The sequence below is a fragment of the Dama dama genome, chromosome 14 (assembly GCF_033118175.1).
Source record: "Dama dama isolate Ldn47 chromosome 14, ASM3311817v1, whole genome shotgun sequence".
NCBI classification, from domain to species: Eukaryota; Metazoa; Chordata; class Mammalia; order Artiodactyla; family Cervidae; genus Dama; species Dama dama.
In genome coordinates this window covers 49,484,946-49,504,548 of record NC_083694.1, presented here as the reverse complement: position 1 = coordinate 49,504,548, position 19,603 = coordinate 49,484,946, and the positions used below count along the sequence as shown (strand labels likewise).

General features: G+C 50.6%; 1 protein-coding gene across 2 annotated transcripts in view; it reads left to right on the top strand.

Annotated features, from left to right (window-relative positions):
• KAZN (kazrin, periplakin interacting protein) overlaps positions 1–19,603 on the top strand; it is a 506,697-nt gene that overhangs the window by 317,232 nt on the left and 169,862 nt on the right. The window contains exon 1 of one of the 2 annotated variants that reach the window (XM_061160704.1): positions 15,868–16,075. The exons of the other annotated variant lie outside the window; for it this stretch is intronic. Coding sequence (XP_061016687.1) covers positions 15,868–16,075 — 208 coding nt within the window. Of the gene's footprint in view, positions 1–15,867; positions 16,076–19,603 lie in introns of those variants that run through there. 2 annotated transcript variants of the gene reach the window in all.

The window sequence follows — 19,603 nt, the reverse complement described above, 5'->3', positions numbered from 1 at the left end:
CCTAGGCGCTCTTCCCTGAGGAGAGGTGACGATGAAATAATCCCAGGCTGCCCTCATCATGGCACCACTCGATATGCCTCCTCCTTTTGAAGACCTGGAAGGGGAGGTTTCTCTGAAACAGAGAACATGTGGGTCAAATTGAAGTATTCAGTCTGGTCCTCCCTCCACCCTCTCCCTTCCCTACCCTCCCACTCCTGTGCTGGCATTTAAAATGAAGCCCCGGACTTTGCTGGTGGTCCAGTGGTTCAGAATCCACCTGCCAATGCAGGGGACACCAGTTCGATCGCTGGTCCGGGTAGGTTCCACATGTCATGGGGCCACTAAACCCATGTGCTGCAACTACTGATCCCACGCTCAGAGCCCGTGCTTTGCAACAAGAGCAGCCATTGCAATGAGAAGCCCATGCACCCCACAACTAGAGACTAGCCCCCCGCTCGCTGCAACTAGAGAAAGCCTGAGCACAGCAAGGAAGACCCAGAACAGCCAAAAATAAATAGAAAGAAAAAAAGAAATAGGACGCACACGCGTGGTAAAGGCTGAGACAGCTCTGAGATGCTGCCCTAGGAGGCCAATTGAGTTTGAAAAAATGCTCTGGGTACAAAGACAAGGCATGCCCAGGCGTGTCCTAAACTGCTTCCGGAAAGAAGTGTCCTCTGAGCTCAGTTGGAGGGACAGACAAAAGGGGTTTAATGCAAGAGAGAACACTGCAGGCAGGGGACATGGAGTGAGCAGAGTCCTAGCGATGTTAAAGAGCTGGGGTGGGGGCGGGGAAGCAGGCGCACTGCAAATGGAGCTTCATTTCCAGAAATCTGGCTAGCTGTTTCTCACCTGAGTGGAGGGACACCCTTCCTCTACCCCCATCTTCCCCTAGAGCGGATATGCCCCCTCACTGAACGTCTCTGGTGCCTGTTTTCATGGATGCTGTGAACTGGGCTTTGTTCTCTCAGCCTGGGCTAGGACTCTGTTTGATGTGGCACAGCTTCTGCACTAACTCTGTGCCAGGATTGTGCTGGGCATCTGCCTGGTTTATTTCATTTACTCTTGAGGACAACTCACCTAGAATGTTCTAGAGAGACACAATAGCAAAACAGTGAAGAGTATGTGCTATGCTGGGGGGAAGGATTCGGAGAAGCAAGAGTTAGGAAGTTTGAGATTGACACATACAGACTACTATATTTAACATGGATACCCAAGAAGGCCCTACTCTATAGCACAGGAAACTCTGCTCAATGTTACGTGGCATCCTGGATGGGAGGCGAGTTTGGGGGAGAATGGATACATGGATATATATGGCTGAGTCCCTTTGCTATTCACCTGAAGCTATCATAACACTGTCTGTTAATCAGCTCTAAGTGAGTGCTTAGTCACTGAGTCGTGTCTGACTCTGCAATCCCATGGACTATAGCCTGCTGCCTCTGTCCATGGGATTCTCCAGGCAAAAATACTGGAATGGGTAGCCATTCCTTTTTCCAGGGGATCTTCCCGACCCAGGGATCAAACCCAGGTCTCCCGCATTGCAGACGATTTCTTTACCATCTGAGTCACCAGGGAAGCTCTAATCACCAATACCCCAATACAAAATGAAAAGTTTAATTAGAAAAAGAAAAGCATGTGCTGGAACCAGACTGCCTGAGTTCAAATCTCACATTCTTTCCTTATTAGTAGTATCCTTGGGAAAGTTAATTACCACCCAGATCTCAAAGTTGCCTCACTATAGAATTGGGAATAATAGTAGTATATACTTTGTAGGACTTCTATGAGGATTAAATTCTTCACATATAGTTCAGTACCTGGTACTGAAGTTCGGGTGTGGTAAATTCTATGCGAGATAACTGTTAGTACTCTTATTATTCCATTGAACAGGTAAAGAAACTGAGGCTCTGAGAATTTAAGCGATTTCTCCAAGGTCACAAAGTTAATATTCCACTAGTGTTGCAAGGATTCCCCAAGGTTTGCCCTCTCTCCTAGGCTTTACTTAGAGCCCTTACAACCTGGACTTAGAGAGCCTTTACATCCTGCCCACAATCTCCTCCTCCAACATCAAGCCCTTGATTCCCACCCAGTACCCTTCCCACCTAACAGAAGCCACCTCGTCTCAGAGTTTGCCTCTGAATCTGTTACCACCGCCATACCTTGGTTTAGGCTGTTTTCTCTGCCCCAAATCCTCCCCTACCCATCTCTGCCCATTCTGACCTCTATCCTCAAGACCCTGTGGATATATCTGGTGGGGGGAGCCCCTCCTCTGCATTTCTGGGTGCCTCCTCTTCAGCTGGCCACCTCCCACCCCCATGCGCTGAGAGCCAGGGCCACATTTCACACCTCCCGGCTTTCTCGCACCTTTCCTAACACGATGCTCAGTGTGACCCTCCCTCTTAGGATCCAGTTCCTGGCCCAGGGCTATTTGGATTCAGCTCAGTTTCTCAACCTCAGCACTACTGATGTTTGGGGCCCAATAATTCTTTGTTGTGGGGACTGCCCTGTGCATCGTAGAATGTTTTGCAGCATCCCCAGCCTGTACGCATTAGATACCGGTAGTAACTCCCCTCTCTCATTGTGACAAACAGAAATGTCTCCGGGCATGGCCCAGTGTCCCCTGTGGGGCAAAAGCTGCCCCACATTGAGAACCAATGATAACCAGAATTTCCCCAGGCGTGGCCAGGATGAGCAAGGGGCCACTTTAGCAGGGGAGGCTGCAGAGGGGGAGTCTGAATTTCCCAAACCTACATGCGGGGAGGTCACAGAGATCAGGAAGGGTGGTGGAGATGGTGAATGAGCAGAAACGTACCCACCTCCTGCATGTCACAGCCAGGTGGAAATGTGGTCCAGCTTTTGCCATATCTTGAAACTCTTCAAAAGAAGCCAGAAATCCTATCGTTTATGTGAAATTCCCTGATTCTTATTTACAAAACAGAAACAGACTCACAGACTTAGAGAATGAATGTACCAGTGGGGCAGAGTTGGAGGGGAGGAATAGACTGGGAGTTTGGGACTGACATGTACACATTGCTATGTTTAAAATAGGTAACCAGGGCTTCCCTGATGGCTCAGTGGTAAAGAATCCACCTGCCAGTACAGGAGACATGAGTTCGATCCCCAATGCGGGAAGATCCCAATGCCAAGGAGCAACTAAGCCCAGGCACACAGCTGCTGAGCCTGTGCTTTAGAGTCCATGTCCTGCAACTACTGAAGCCAGCGCATTGTAGAGCCCACACTCTGCAACGAGAGGAGCCACTGCATGAGAAGCCCACACCCGGCGACTGGAGAGCGGCCCCCATTCGCCGCAACTGAAACCTGCACGGCAACGAAGACCCAGCACGGCCAAAAGTAAATAAATAAAATAAACAACTAATAAGAGCCTACTGTAAGGAAAAAAAAAAAAGAATTTAAAAAAAGAAAAAAAATTCCCTGTTTCTTAAGTGTTGGCAACTAATATGAATTTTTTTTAAACATGTGGGAAAACCAGAGTATGTCTGTGAGTTTTGCAACCTTTCCTATGGACTGAACTTCCATCCTAGAAGCTTCAGGCAGCTCAGACCTCTGAGGTCGGAGGGTCCCCATTCTCTCTGCAGCGGTTTTAAGTCTTAGGCACTATCCACAATCCCCACACTAGGACTCTGGACCACACAGATGGTCTCTGTGCCCACATGGGCTCCTCCAGCCCCCTTCTGAAGCCCAATTCCAAAGAAGTGGAAGGCTCTAAATTCCCAGGCGACAGAGAATATGGCAAGTGCCCCTGGAAGGGGATCAAGAAGCCTGAGCTCTCATCCAACACTGGCATTGGTTTGCTGCGTGACCTTGAGCAATCATTCTCCCTCTCTGAGCATCAGTCTCCTCCTCTGTCACATGTTTGTAGGATGAAGAAAGAGAAGGGAGGATGAATGCTCTCTGTTCCTGGGACTTGAATATTTCCTCATGGCAGCACAGAGTCCCAGCTGGCCCCCAGTGCCCAACGGGCATTCTTGTCCTCAGACTGACTTGGGCAGAGACAAGCTGGTTCCACCTCCCAGTTCAGGAATCCTGCATGTCAGAGCAGGGAGTCTGGGTCACTCTGATGGACTCTTTTCTCTGTGCAATCGGGTTATGGATGCTGGAGGTTGTTCCAAGAGTGGAATCCACCATTCTATCACTAGGAAGAGTCAGACTGTTGGCCCTGCTAGTGCCGATGGCAAAGTTCTGGGTTAGTGAGACCCAGTACAGCCACAAATTAATGTTAATAAATTTAAAAATAAATGAAATAGATAACCAACAAGAGCCTACTGTAAAAAAATAAAATAAAATAAAAAGAATTTTTAAAACAGAAAAAAATTCAATCCTGCCCAGAGGTATTCATGGCCACAAGATGGCTTAGGTGGGCAAGCCCACATGTGGCCTGTCTGCAAGCCTCGGACAGTTTCCCAGGGGGCTCTGCAGCTGAGAGGATATGAGGGATTCTGGGAGATCTGTTTATCCCACCTCCTAATTGTATAGATGGGGGAACTGAGGCCCAAGGTCACCTAGACAACAGAAACAACACCGACATCTCCTGACTCCCTGTCCAGTGCTCCTTCTGATCTGTCATTGGGCTATCCTGGAAGTGGGCGCTGGTAAGATGCACAAAGAGTGACAGATAGACAGACAGACCCAGACAAGCCCTGACTTTGCCTGTCACAAGCTGTGGTTTAAGATCAGTGGTTGTAGCCTCCATGCCTAGAACACCTAGGCAGGGGACACAGTGTTACCATGTGGGATGGAATGGGGGTTCTATCACCAGGCCTCCTGATTTTTCCAAAATAGCTGAATTCTTTGGTATAAATTATCCTCAGTTTTAAATGTCGGCCACTGGTGTTTTCAATGCCTTCTATTAGAACGCTAGGAAAACACATTTACAGGCCACAGTTGGCTCCAGGGCTGCCAGTTGCAACCTCTGCTCGCTTCTCTCCGCCTCAGTTTACCCTGCTTTAAAATGGGTATCACAACAGGATCCCTGTCTCAAGAGGGCAGTTGAGGGATTAAATGAAATGAAACCACTAGAGGGCCTATCTTACCCCTGGGCCCACAGTGAAAGGCAGCTATTATTTGTTAAGACACTTTTCATAGGAGAAATGGAAGGGGCTTGTTAAGTTTAGCACACGACTGGGAGGTCCTGAGCCAGAATCTTTCCATCAGTCTGCAAACTTGAGTGCTTGTTGCGTGCCTCCTGCCATGGGCATGTGTCAATTTAAAACCCTGTCCCCGCCCTGATTTTACAGGGGAGGCAGGGTTGATCTTCATCCCAGGAATCTCAGAACATCCCTCCAGTGGGCCTCTAATCTGAGAGAAACATCCTACTCTCAAAGGTCAGGTCCTTAAAAACAAAAAGAACGCAGCTCTTTTTTACATTAGAAACACATTTCTGCTTGTGTGTTTTAATGAGAAACTTCATGGGGAAAAATGACAGTCCTTCCTATATATCTGTTCAACAAATCTGCCTCCCGAAAACCAGTTCCAAAGATATTAAAAGGACAATTCTGAGAAAAGAGGAATTTAGAACAAGTTCTAATTAGTCCCTGTGGGATTAGGGGCCATTGACAATTTCTGCCCTGAGAACCGAGACCAGGGCCTAAGGTTACATCCTGATGTCCAGGGTGCAAAACGTTCTTCCTCCTGGGCTTGGCCCACACAGGGGCCGCTGGGGGCAGCGTCAGGCCCATTCCTGGCTTTGCTGGAGGCCTTGCAGCCACAGAACCCTTTATCTGCTGTGCGGTGCTGACTTAGGCTGTGCGAGCTCTGCCTACAGGGTGGGAGAAGCCGGGAGTCGCTCTGGCTGACGTGCCTGAGTTTTGGTGGGCGGGCGGGCAGGTAAAGCCCATAATTACAGGAAAGCAGCCTGGGGCATGTGCGGACAGGCCTCCTGGAGCCCAGGCAGGTGGCCTCCCAACTAGGGAGGGCCCCAGGGTTCACACTCTGCGTGCAAAAAGCCATCGGGGTGGGGGAGGGGCAGTTATGTAACTGCGATGTCTGTGTGTCTGTGTGTCTGTGTGTCTCTGTCTGTGTTAGTCGCTCAGTCGTGTCTGACTCCCTCCTCTGTCCATGGAATTCTCCAGGCAAGATCACCCAAGGGGGACGTACAGCCACTGAAAAAGTGACGCTACACTCCACGGCCTCTTTCCTCCCCACCCACTCAGAAGGACAGGAAGAACTAGCAGTCTTGGCTCCAGGCAATGGCGGTGGCCCTCACCTTTATCAGCATCAGGGCTACCTGGAGAGGGCTGTTGAGACAGACTTGTCAGGCCTCACCCCAGGAATTTCTGACTCAGGAGGTGGGGGTGGGGAAGAGGATTTGCATTTCTCAAAAATGCACAGGAAGGGTGCTGATACAGCTAGTTCAGGGACGCTGTAGGGCTTTCTGAGGTCAGTCTACTTGCGCCCCTGATTTGCTGTGTGTCTCTAGGCAAATATCTGAGCCTCTCTGGACTTTTTTTTTTTTTTTTTCTTTTCTCAGAGGGAGAAGCCAGCTTTTTCTTTGAGCAGATAAACCCACCTCGGTGTTGAGAGGCCTAATTACTATTTGCAGGTAGCTCAGAGATGGTCGGATGGCATCACTGACTCAATGGACATGAATTTGAGCAAGCTCTGGGAGATGGTGAAGGACGGGGAAGCCTGGCGTGCTATAGTCCATGGGGTCGCAAAGAGTTAGATACGACTTAGTGACTGAACAACAGAGACCTTCACAGGAAAGACCCAGGCCTTTGCACAAGGGTCTTTCTCCATGGTTCCAACTTGCTTGTGGCCTCTGTGACAGCAGTTGCTTTAGGAGAGATTAACACTTTAAGCCTTAAAGAGACAGGCCAGGTCAGGGTCTCTGGGCCTCAGTGCTCACCCTGCATGCCGAATCTTGAAGCTGTTTGCTAGCCTGGGCTTTGGGACAATTTTGTTTCCCTGGGGAAGGACTCATCACTGCCCCAGTGGTAAGGCCTCTGCAGCACAGTCAGTCATAATCAAAGTCATATCTGCCAGCAATTCGTCTCATCTGAATGTCCAGGTGGACTACACTCAGTGACCTTCCTCACAGTATCTAAGACAGCAGTGGACTCATGGCACATGTGGACTCAATGAAATAAACAAGGAAATAAGCAAATCGTTCCTTAACCGAACTGGCCCTGCAGCCTGGCTGGCTGTTTGGCCTTCTGTGGTTATATGGGTTTTTCTACCTCTGGTCTCTTGTTCCTCACAGGACAGTTGTGGAAAGAGAGATAGGCAAGTGTTCTTATCCTCATTTCACTGGTGGGGAGACTGAGGCCCCAGGAAGATGGTCTGGCTTGCCCAACTCTGAAAGAGAAGTGTAGAACTCCATGCCGCAGACCCTTGCCATGGCCTCTCCCAAGTCTAATTGGTATTCTTCTCCATGATCTTATAAGAGCCATTCTGCAGGTTATTGCTGTGGAGATGAAGCTGGGAGAGCGGTGATCTAGGAATCCAGGTCCTTCCTGTTTCCAGGAAGGGAGAACACTTTCTTCTTTGCAGAAATTGCCAGTCTTTTTGGGAGTCTGCCTCAGGCCTGGGGCTTCCCAGGTGGCACTAGTGGTAAAGAACCCACCTGCCAATGCAGGAGATGGAAGAGACAAAGATTTGATTCCTGGGTCAGGAAGATCCCCTGGAGAAGGACGTGGCAACCCACCGCATGGTGTCACATGCTGGTAGACCCCAGGTGCCCGTGGCAAGCTAACCTGCATGGTGCTTTACAGCCAGAGCCCAGTACGGTGCCTAGCACATGGTTGGTGCACAGTCAGTATTTGTTGAGTCAATGAATGAATAAATGAAGACAGACATGGTTGAAATACTGAGTCTAAACTTCCCAGCTATGTGATCTTAGACAAATCCTTCCACCTATCTAAGCCTCGGTTTCTTCAACTGTAGATCAGAAAAATAATAATTTTTATAATAATATAAGATAGCATAATAATTAAGAAAACTGGCTCTGGAGGCAGAATTGCCTGCCTGTGACTCCTGGCTTCATCCTGTTCTACTGTGTAACCTCAGGCAAGCTACTAAAACTCTCTGTTCCTTGGCTTCCTCATTGATAAAATGAGGATTGTGAGCGTATGTACACAGTGTTGTGAGAGTTAAAATGAACTCATATGTGTAAAGTGCTCTATCCAATATTATGCGTGCCTGTGTGCTCAGTCACTTCAGTCATGTCCAACTCTGTGCAACCCTGTGAACTGTAGCCCGCCAGGCTCCTCTGTCCATGGAATTCTCCATACTGGAATGGGTTGCCATTTCCTTCTTCAGAGGATCTTCCCAACCCAGGGATTGAACACTTCTCTCGCATTGCAGATGGATACTTTACCCACTGAGCCACCTGAGAAACCCATCCATATACTATAAATAACCCTTAACAATGATGATTCTATCTGTGTGCTGATAAATTAAATTATAACATTTAAGTAATGAGGATGAGGTGGTTGGATGGCATCACTGACTCAATGGACGTGAGTTTGAGCAAACTCAGGGAGATAGTAAAGGACAGGGAAGCCTGGTATGCTGCAGTCCATGGGGTCGCAGAGTCAGACACGACTTAGCAACTGAACAATAATGAGTACATAGCAGAGTGCCTGGTACAGAGGTGGAAGGGCTCAGTAAACATTATTCTTTATTTTAAAATTAATTAATTAATTTGGTTGCACCAGGTCTTAGATGCAGCACTTGAGATATCTTGGTTGCATCATGTGGGGTTTTTGTTGCAGCACAGGGGCTCCCTGATTGCGGCACGTGGACTGAGTTGCTCTGGGACATGTGGGATCTTAGTTCCTTGACCAGGGATCAATCATGCAGTCCCCTGCATTGCAAGGCAGATTCTTAACCACTGGACTACCAGGGAAGTCCCAGTAAACTTTATTCTTATATTGGGCACTCCCTGGCCCATAGCCTCTGTGTCTCTTGGCTCACACGTAGGACATGGAGACATGGGGCCTGAATATTGTGGTGGTGAACATAGTGGTCCTGTTCCCAGGAACCAACACCCCCAGTTGAGGACCCCAGTTGAGGAAGGGGAAGTACTGACAGTGGCCACTGGGGGCAGCAGAGGCCCCATCCCCAGATGTCTCCTGAGGGTTCCCTGAAGTTTTCCTGACTTCAGGAGTTAATCATGGAAGGGTTGACCATTCCACTATGCCCACAATTCTCCATAACCCTGATGTGCAAGGTGTTCTACCTGAGAACAACCCTCATTTCTGAGGGTTAGAATCCCAACCCCGCGTTTACCAGCCACATCAACTGGGATAAGACCCTTTGTCTTCCCTAAACTTCAGTTTTCTCATCTGGGACATGGGGATAGGGTGCAGGGTTGAATGAGCTAGAAAGGACAGTCCCTCGGGTGAAGTAAGTGCTCAGTCAATGACATTGTTACCAAGGTAGCTTGATGGTTATTAGCCCAGACTCTGCAGCCAGACTACATTAAGCTTGAGTCCTGCCTACATCATTTATTGGCTGTGTGTCTTTGGCTAAATGACTTTACTTCTGTGTCTGTTTGTAAAATTTGTAAAATGAGGATGATAATAATAGTACATATAATTCTCAGAATTGTTGGGAAGGTTATATAGTAAGCACTATATAAATGTTTGCCAATATTATTATTAGAAGTCATAGTATTTTGATGTTATTGTTATTTATTCTGAATGCTGTGTGTGTTCAGTTGCTAAGTTGTGTCCAACTCTTTGGGACCCCATGGACTATAGCCTGCCAGGCTCCTCTCTCCGTGGGATTTTCCAGGCAAGAATACTGGAGTGGGTTGCCATTTCCTCCTCCAGGGAATCTTCCAGACTCAGGGATCAAACCCGTGTCTCTTGCGTCTCCTGAATTGACAGGCAGATTCTTTACCACTTGAGCCACCCGGGAAGCCCAATGATCCTGAATAAGCTGCAACATTTCAACTTTCTGTAGAAACCTCTCTGTTTGATATGAACTTGCTCAAAAGAGCCTTAGAGAAAATGGGAGAGATGTGGCTTCTGGATGAGGAAGGAATTTTTCCTTTTGGTGCAATTCCGAATCTAATTTGGAATACAAGATGGTCTGACAGGCAGGGCATGGAGGCCAGCTGTACTTGGTGAAAACACTTCAGTCTCTGGATCTGGGATAAGCATCTGCCTCCAGGGCAGGTCCTTTGGAAACCTCCAGAGAGGATCAGGATCCTCGAAAGGTCGTTTGGGGCCCAGGAAAGATCAGCAAAGGTATCGGTGAGCCCATGACAGGCACACAAAAGTCTCCAGCCAAGAAGGCCTCCCCAGGACAGATGGCAGGATGGACAGGGGCTAAAATCCTCCAGCCTCCAAGGGCTGAGGTCTAAGAAGGTTTCAGGGGAAAATATCAGTCTAATCCTTCCCACTGCACCTGTGCCCCAGAGGCCTATGGGGATGGCCGAGGGAAGAAGAGGAGATCGATACCATCCCCACGGTGGCCTCGGCCACAGAGGCATCCTGGGGCCTGCTGGAAGGACCTCTGAGAAATAGATCACAAGCTGCAGATCTCCATGGAGATAGCCAGAGTGCTTATCTGGCTCAAAAGCAAAAGACACGTCGCTCCGGCCTCCTCCAGCCATGTCTTCAGGCTCACTTTTTTGAGGGTTTACTTTGTATGAAGCACCGGTGGCTCAGTGGTAAGGAATCTGTCTGCCAATGCAGGAGATGTGGGTTCAATCCCTGGGTCAGAAAGATCCCCTGGAGAAGGAAATGACAACCCGCTCCAGTATTCTTGCCTGGAGAATCCCATGGACAGAGGAGCCTGGCAGGCTACAGTTCATGGGATCACAAAAGAGTTGGACGCAACTTAGCGATGACAACAACACACACCATTCAGAGCTCTGCATGTGCAAAAACCTCCTACCACAACCCTACAGAGTAATGACCACAGTCACCTCCATCTGACAGATGAGGGGCCCAAGGCTGCTGGGCTGAAATCGTATGTTCTAGATTATACACTTGTGTGTGTCAGAACCGGGACTTGAGTCCTGGTCTCTCTGCCTCCAGAGAATGTGTCCCCAGCTTCCGGGGGTGTGCAGCATCCAGGATGGCCCTCACTGATCCTTGCCTCCTGGTGGTCACAGTGTCTTGTCACCTCTCCCATCTACTGTGGGCAGGACCTAGTGATTCCCTTCTAATGAACAGAACAGGGGAAAGGTGATGGTTGCCATTTCCAAGATTAGGTTACAGTGTCAAACAAAGAAGGAGAAATATCTTATGACTTCCCTGATATGCAGAATCTAAAATGATGAGACAAATGAACTTATCTACAAAACAGAAACCAACTCACCAACTTAGAGAATGAATTTATGGTTGCCAGGGAGGAAGGATGGAGGAGGAAGAGATAATTAGGAAGTTTGTGATCAGCATGTACACACTGCTATATTTAAAATGGGTAACCAACAAGGACCTGCTATATAGCATAGGGGGAACTCTGCTCAATGTTATGTGGCAGCCTGGATGGGAGGGGAGTTTGGGTGAGGATGGATACGTGGATATATATGGCTGAGTCCCTTTGCTGTCCATCTCAAACTATCACAACATTGTTAATTGGCTATACCCCAATACAAAATAAAAAATATTTTTTAAAAAATTAGGTTACAGAGACAGTAGTCTCCATCTTGTGCATGCCCTCTCTTGCTCTTTCCTGGAGCCCAAGGGGGAAGCAAGCTGCAATTTTTCGAGAGGATCTACAACTCTATGGCCAAGAGTGGAGGGTGGCTTCAGGGCCCACAGCCAAGGAGGTGTGAGGGTCTCAGTCCACCACAAGAAACTGAATCTTGCTAGGGAGTAGTTGCTCCCCAAGGAGAGCCCTAAGTTGAATGGAGCCCTGGCTGACACCTTGCCAGCAGTCTAGGCAGAAGCCCTGAACCTGAGGCACCCAGCTAGGCCACCCTGGTCTCCTGACCCACAGAAACTGAGAGATAATAAATGCTTGTTGTCTCAAGTCTCTGCAATTTGGGGTGATTTGTCACGCAGCAATAGATAGCGAATACACTTGTTATCACTACTAGCAACACACACAGAACACACATACCCCCACAGCCACCATGAGAAGGATTAGAAAAGACCCACTCACCCACAATGGGCAGAGCTGGGAACACCCTCCTCTGCTAATCCAGCCCTTCATTTTGCTTTTGCCGGTGAGGGCGCTTAGATGCAGAGACAGAACGACCCTTTTCCACCCTTACACACAAGCTAGGAGATTGCTATCCAGGACTCCAGACTCCAGGAATTCACGAGGGTGTTACAGACAAAACGCTCCAGTCTTGAGAATCCACTGTTGCTACCTTGGCTGTGTGCCAGGTAGATCTTGTAGATCTTTAAAAAGAGTAATTTTGGCTGGAAGATATCAGTTAAACCTCTTCTACAAATACTAAAAATATAGTCAAGAAAAAAAAACCCTGAAAAATTCCAGTGGATTCAAATATTCAATTTCAAGCAGATATTGAATATAGTGGGATTTTTAATATAAGGTTTCTGGGTTTTGTTCCTTAAGTCAAATATATCTTGTCATGTCACTTGCTCCTGTGAGCTAAAGGAAGTTTCCTTGGGAATGAAGGGGCGCTGTGAATGGGAATTGCGATGACCCCTGATGTCCCTGACCCCCAGCCTCCTTTTTGTTTCCTTTGGTGGTGCCCTGTTGGCCTGAGGTCAGGGTCATGGGGACACTGTCTGGCCTCAGAGTTTATAACTAGAGCAGCCTCCCAACCCTTGGGCTGGGTTGCCAATCCCCACCCCACCCACGCCCCCACTTTGAATTCTCACTTTGCCTTTGCTCCTTATGAGTAGTCAGGAGGACTGGAGGGGACGATTCCTTTCTCCTCACCCAAAATCCTCCTTTCCCACTGCCTTACAGAGGCTGGGCACAGTGTACCCAGAAGGACAGAGAAGGACAGAGAGAGCCAAACCCAGGCCCAGCTGTCTCCAACATCAATTCTCAGCATCCCCCAGGGAGGCCAGCAGGTCTTCTGGGAGAAGGCCCAGCTACATAATTTGTGGGTCCCAATGCAAAATGAACGTGTGAGGCCCCTAGTTCAAAACTAATTTAAGAATGTCAAAGTGATGACAAAACCCCAGTGCAAGGCAGCACATTCAGAAGCCAGCCCGGTCTTGGAGTCTTCAATACAAACCACCTTGGAGGTGCCATTCCTGGAAAACGGGGTGTCGTTCCCTGGCTCCCGCATTTCCTGTTGCAGAGTTGAGCAGAAATGTCTCCTGGGCCCAGGACATCCTCATAATCAGAAACATACCTCGAAGAGGAAAAACCTCCCACTCAAGGCAGATGGATGGTTTTCTGGAAGGCTGCAGGCTGACGCTGCTGTCACAGATTTGCCTGCTAGTAGAGTTGTGAACAGGGAGACAGAGAGGCTGAAGTTGACTAGGGGAGGCCTGGGTCATCAGAAAATCCCAGAAAGTGAGGGCAGGTGGGCCCAAATTGCATATGAAGTCCTAGTCCTGAGTGTGGGGGACACACACATATACACACGAGCCAGGCCAAACTTTGCTGAGAAAGGAGAGCAGCAGAAACTCCCCAGGGTTGGGAGCTTGAGAAATAGCTTGGATCATTGAAACGTCAGTAGTAAACACGTGCAGACTCTAGAGAGGTTGCACGGGAGACCAGTGAGCACCTGTGGCCAGTGAGCCAAACAGAAATTTCTAGACATACTGACCTCGTTGTTCTTTCTCCTCTTTCTTCTTAGGTTTTAAAAAGTTGCCAATATTTCAAACTTAGGTTTCACATCAAAATTCACATTCCTAGTAGCTCCAGAAAAAAACAAACAAAAAATGGAACCTCTGGTAACACTGGAGCCAAATTCCCATATGACAACCATCTACTGCCGCCTCTAACTCTAATCCTAACCCTCTTGTTTGCCACAGTCCCCGCCACTCCCTAAGGTCTCCCTGACATGGAATCCAAGTGGCAAGTGCTCATATCTGTGCTTGCGCTGCTGTGTCCTCCTTACGAAGTGAAGAGGGAAGTGAATGTTTCTATGAAAAATGGGAAAAATAGGAGACTGACCAAGAGTTCTATGTACTTGAAGAAATACGGGAAAGAGCGTGTTTCTTTGTAGAAGTGAAGAACCTCCCTATGAGTTTAATATGCAAAGACTTTCTAAGTCTAAATGCCCTATAAAGCAGACCACAGCAGTCCCTGCTGTCCCTCCGCCCTCAGTCATGTCCCTGAAATCATCCGAAACAGAGTCTCCAGGACCAGATGTCTCCAGAATGACAGACCCTCCCAGCTTCTCCCGTGAGGGCTCAGAGTGATCTTTCTTTTGTTCTGTTCTGCCATTTTCCCCAGCAAAGGCAGAGGACTTGGGGGAGCCCCAGCATCTCTTGTCACCTGGTGTGGGGTCAGTTTCCTTCTCTCAGAGCGGTATGGGCGTTTAACCCCATGGATGGTTTTCTTCCCGAGCTGGGAGCATCACTAAGATTTTATGTACCTGTCCGCTCTCCACTGGGCAGCCGAGGGTCCCATTAGACAGGAGCAGAGGATCTGAAGCAGCCAGACTTGCACCGGCGCAGGGTGGGGGGTGCGGAGGGAGAAATTTGGTTCCCATCGCTGGTCGGAGAGCCATATGCCAGGACCTAGAAGTTCCCAGAGCTCAGGCGTGGGCCAGTGGAATCCATAGGTGACTGAGCCAGGCCTGGAGGAGCTGGGGTGCATGCTGTCTGGAGGGGGGAGGCTGAGGACACCAGTGAAAGTATGTGACTCCTCACCCAGTCAGGTAGCCTCACCTTCCCATGTCTACGGGACCTGCCTCCTGGGGCTGCAAGGAGATAATTAGTCCTTCTAAAGAGTATCATAATCCTCAGATCAAAGCGGGTTCAGAGCTGATGGGTTCACTTTACAGCGAACTCTGCCAGCCACGGGAGCACCCACTGGAGTGGGCGGGCTCGGATTTGCAGCCCCTTCAGGGTGTCACCTCCTACAGAGCTTGGCTGGCCTAATAACCTATGGCGCAGGGACCCAGACCCTGGTCTCCCCTGGAACCACTTCACCTGCCACATGCCCGCCCCCCACCCCCCCAAGAGGGGAGTTCATACCTAGCTCTGATGATAGATAGGGTGAGAAGGGCTGATGTCCCATTTTTATAGATAGGGAAGCTGAGACGGAGGATTGAGGTGCAGACATAGGGTCCCCCACCAGTGCTTCCTCACGGGTATGGACGGTCTCAATTTTCTTCCCCACTGGCACGTCCGTTGAGTTCAGTACTGTGTGCACTTAAAGCCGGACTGGCCGCACAGTCCAGGTGAGTGAAGGAAGTGTCCCAGAGGGCCCACCCCTTTTCGTGCCTGCTTTTTCCGCCCTCTCCCGGCCACTTGCTGGGACTTCAGCTCTCCAGCAAGGCTGTCCCAAGGGTGTCAGCAAAGTAGAGAGACACATGCAGGCTGGGCTACCTGGATTCAGGCCTGTCACTCCCAAGCCCTGTGACACTGCCCTTCTTTCTAACCCTGAGTTTCTCTAGGAATGACCACGCTGGGAATGTATCAAGCGGCCAGAGGCCGGCGCACAAAGGGGCGTCGCGGCGCTCTGCCGGGCCTCGGGGCGAGTCTGGGCGCCGCGGAGAGGGCGGGGGCGGGGTCGGGGGCGGGGCGAGCGGCGGTGCTCGCCAGCCCGGAAGGAGCGGGAGGAGGAGCCGCGGGAGTGAGAGTCGTTCCCACGTGAGAGACTCGGCGGCCGAATTCCTCGCGTACGGCGGCAGCGGACAGCCGGGCGTCCGGCCGGACGGAGAGCCCTGGTCCGGCGCGCGCGGGCCGCCGGGCGGGCGGCCGGGGCGGCGCTCGGCTGCGCCCCGATGCGGCGACGACCCCGCGGGCTGTGAGCCCGGCGCCCGCCGTCGGAGCCCCCCGCGCCGCCGCGGGCAGCGCCCCCCGGGCACGCGGCATGCGGGCCGCCGACTCTGGCACCTGGGAGCGCGTCCGCCAGCTCGCGGCGCAGGGCGAGCCGGCGCCTTCCTGCGGGGCAGGGGCCGGGCCGGCGCGCCCCCCGGGGCCCGCAGTCTGCGAGCCGAGTGCGGACGCGGCGGGATCGAGCGATCGGCCCCGCGCCGGGGCACCCTCAGCTCGAGCGGATGGCGACTGCAGCCAGCTGGGTAGGTGCGCGCCGAGAGGGGAGGGCGGCGCGGCCGCAGGCCCGGGAGCGCCAGGCCGGGCGCGCGGGGGCGCTCCCGACCGGGATCCGGCAGCCGCTGGTGACAAAGTTCTCGCCGCACCCGGAGACCCGAGCGCCGGCTGGGGTGCAGGAGGAGACGCGCGGGACGCGGAGTTAGTCCTCAGCCTAGGGGTTTCGGGGCTCGGCGGCTTTCCGGCAGAGCCCGGTAGGGAGCTGCCGAGGGAGGTCAAGGCCACGCGAGCCGTGCGATCCCGCGGCGCCGGGAGAGCCGGGTCTGGGCCGGATCCCGCGCCTGTTGTGGGAAGCGTGGGAATGGGGCCAGCCTCGCACTGAGTTGGGGAGGCCCCCTGTGACCAAACCTGTAACCCACCTGGCAACCCCATCAAGTGCCTAGAGGAGCGCTGCCTTTCCGCCGCCCCTCGCAGACCAAAGTGATGACTCGGTTTTGCCAGAAGCGAAGAGATTTCTCTTACATTTGAACGACTAAGGCAGAAAGAGAAATTGCCGCGGAGGAGACACAAATGCAGTGGTCTAATTATGTATCGTTGGCTAATCCGCCCCAAGCGGAGAACAGCGTTTGAGCGTTAAACGTTCAGGGTGGATGCTCCGGTTCCATTCTGTTCTGGCCTCAGCTGGTCCCTCCCCAGCTCAAGTTAGGTCATGGAGGGTGGGGCACAGGAACCCCTGGATCCTCCAGACTCTAGGCTAGGAAGCTGGAAGACGAAGGGCTTCCGAGAAGACTGTCATCATCAGTTTGAAGTTCTAATACTTTTTTCTAGGAAAAATGGGCGGGGGGGGGGGGGGGCGGATAGGTGGACCACATGATTATTCATTATTTCTTGAACATCCATGTGTTCCAGTAATTTACTTGCAGTGTCTTAAAATCTTATTACGACCCTGGCAGTGAGGCTGTGTTATCTCCAGGAAGATGAGGTCAGAAAAGGCTGGAGTTTAAGGGACTTGCCCAAGTCCCAAAGCCCTGAAGCCCTGGTACTGGAATTTCAAATTCTGTCTGGTTTGGCACCAGAATGCCTCTCCCAGGCAGCAAGCTTACCAACTGGGAAACCCCTGATAATTCTTTCCTAAAAACAGCCAACTGCAAGGCCTCCTAATTCCAGGCAGCCCATATTGGTTTCCCCAGGAGATGGGATTCCAGAGGTCAGAGTTCTAGCCACAGGAGCTGGGACCACCAATCAACTGACTCTGATTAGCTGAGCTGCATTGGTGTTCTGGAACAACTGGTGTCTTGGGTCACCAAGGGTCTGGAAGCGGGACACTGAGGCCCGAAAGGAGCTTGAGTCCCTGGGCCTTTGGTTTAGGAGCTGGGCTTGCAGGACCCAATCCCACCTCCTCCCCTGTTGCACAGAGCAGTTAGAACCCAAGACAACTTGCTGTGAAACAGAACATAGATGCAGAGAATAAATAAGTGGGAGGGCTTGGGGAGGTCGTTTGATCTTTCTGAGACTCAGTTTACCCATCTGTAAAGTGGAGATATTAATAATGTCAGATACATTTTGATCATTCAGAAGCTCATGTCTGCAAAGCACCTTGCCCAGTTCATAGCTGATGCTGATGAATGTAAGTCATCAGCTTTACTTGTGGGTCACCTTTTGATGCCCCTACTGACTCAGTTTTTCTTCAGGATGAACTGTTAATCTGTTCCATCTCCCCTCTCCTGAACTATATTGAGATGACATCTGTTTTGTCTGTAAAATACTTCTGTGATCCCAAGCTGACTGTTGGGCCAATGGAGGCTGTTATTATGTACACATGTAGAAGAGGGCTGGCTGGAGATAAATCTGTTTACTTTGTGTCTATATAGACTCCACTTGTGTATCATGATAACAACATCCTAATGACATGGTGTAGCTGAGAAAAGCCTGTCTCTGAGGTGTGGGGGTGGCTGTTACTCCAGTGGCCCTCTTGGTGTCCCTTTAGGGCAGAGAGCAGTGGGCATCTCCTTTCCTGATGTATCACTGGTATGAAACAGGATCAAGCCAGCAGCTAAACCAGAAAGTTCTGAGTTCTCTCTACCCCACCACCCTTCACCTTCTTCTGATCTCTGGGTCTTGAAGACTAAACGCAGTTTCTGAGAAAGAAAGTCCATGGTAGTTGGGCATGGACACGGGTGCTCACACCATTGGCAGTCATGAGGGATTTTCCTCTGGGAGGTCAGTGCAAAGTTTTCAGGCTTAGAACTGCAAGTCAAAATTACTACTGAAATAAGACATTTTAGCCAGGCTGTGAGGTGACTCACTTCAGGATCTTAGAACGTTACTCCCCTGCCCAATGCAAAGCTCAGTTTAAGAAACTGCAAGAGTACCCTTCTGGGTGACAGTGTCTGAAAATTGGCACTTTTAGGGGTTTGGGGAAGGGGAAAGGCAGACGGGATACTCGCTTGGTGGGATGGAGGCCTGGCACCTTGACATTGTTCATAGGTGATATCCTGGGATTGTCAGGGTGACAGACTGTGTGCTGGTGACCTCTGCTGACCCCTGGCCTCCTGGGTGGGGCCACGTCCAGGAGAGGTTACCATTTGCGTGCATACTGCGGACAAGAGCAGGTGATGCAGAAATGAGACACAGTGCTTGGTCTGCACCCGATGCAGCCCCACATCTGTTTGACCTTGAGATACTCTGTAACTCAGTTTCCCTGTTGGTGTGGGGGGAGTGACTCCACCAGAGGGAGGCTCCTTCCAGGGTCCCTACAGAGTGTTCAGGTGGTCCCAGAGCCTTCTGAGATGAGAACTTGAATGATTCCCTTGTGATTGTCCCTCCGTTCAGTCACACCTCTTAAGCATCTCTTCCCTCCAGGCACTGTTGTAGCTGCCATGGCTGAAGCAGCAGCGAGAAGACTGCGGCCCTTGTTTCCATGGAGCTTGTATTCTGTGGGAGGAGATTTCCAGTAGGCAAAGACCACAGGATGTGTCAGGGGATGGTAAAGGCTAGGCAGGAGCAAAAATCAGGTGAGGGGTTAGTGCAATGGGAGTGGGTGGTTTTTAGTATAGGTGGTTAGAAAAGAATGAGGGGAGGTGCGTGGGTGCTGAGTTCCTAAGACAGAGCATATTGCTGGTTGACAAAGGAAATCAAGTCTTTTTTTTTTTTTTTAATTTTTGGCCTCGCAGCTTATAGGATCTTAGTTCCCCAACAAGAGATCAAACCCAGCCTTTGGCAGTGAGAGCCCCAAGTTGTAACCACTGGACTGCCAGGGAATTCCCAACCAAGTCATTTTTTTTTTTTTAAGTTGTTGGTAAATTAGTATTTTTGTAGACTGGGCACTTTATCTGTCCAAATCTGAAGCCTCCCAGGCTTCCTTCTTCATTAGTCATTTAAGTTCTTGTCTTCTCTTGCCCCTCCCCCTCGCATAAAGCCCCCCGGAGGAGGGGGCCAGGCCCTATGTACCTATATGCTGGCTCCCATCCCTTGCCCTCCCAGGGGCCAGTCTTGCGTGCTAAGTTGTTTCAGTCGTGTCTGACTCTTTGCAACCCTATGGACTGTTCCCCCCAGGA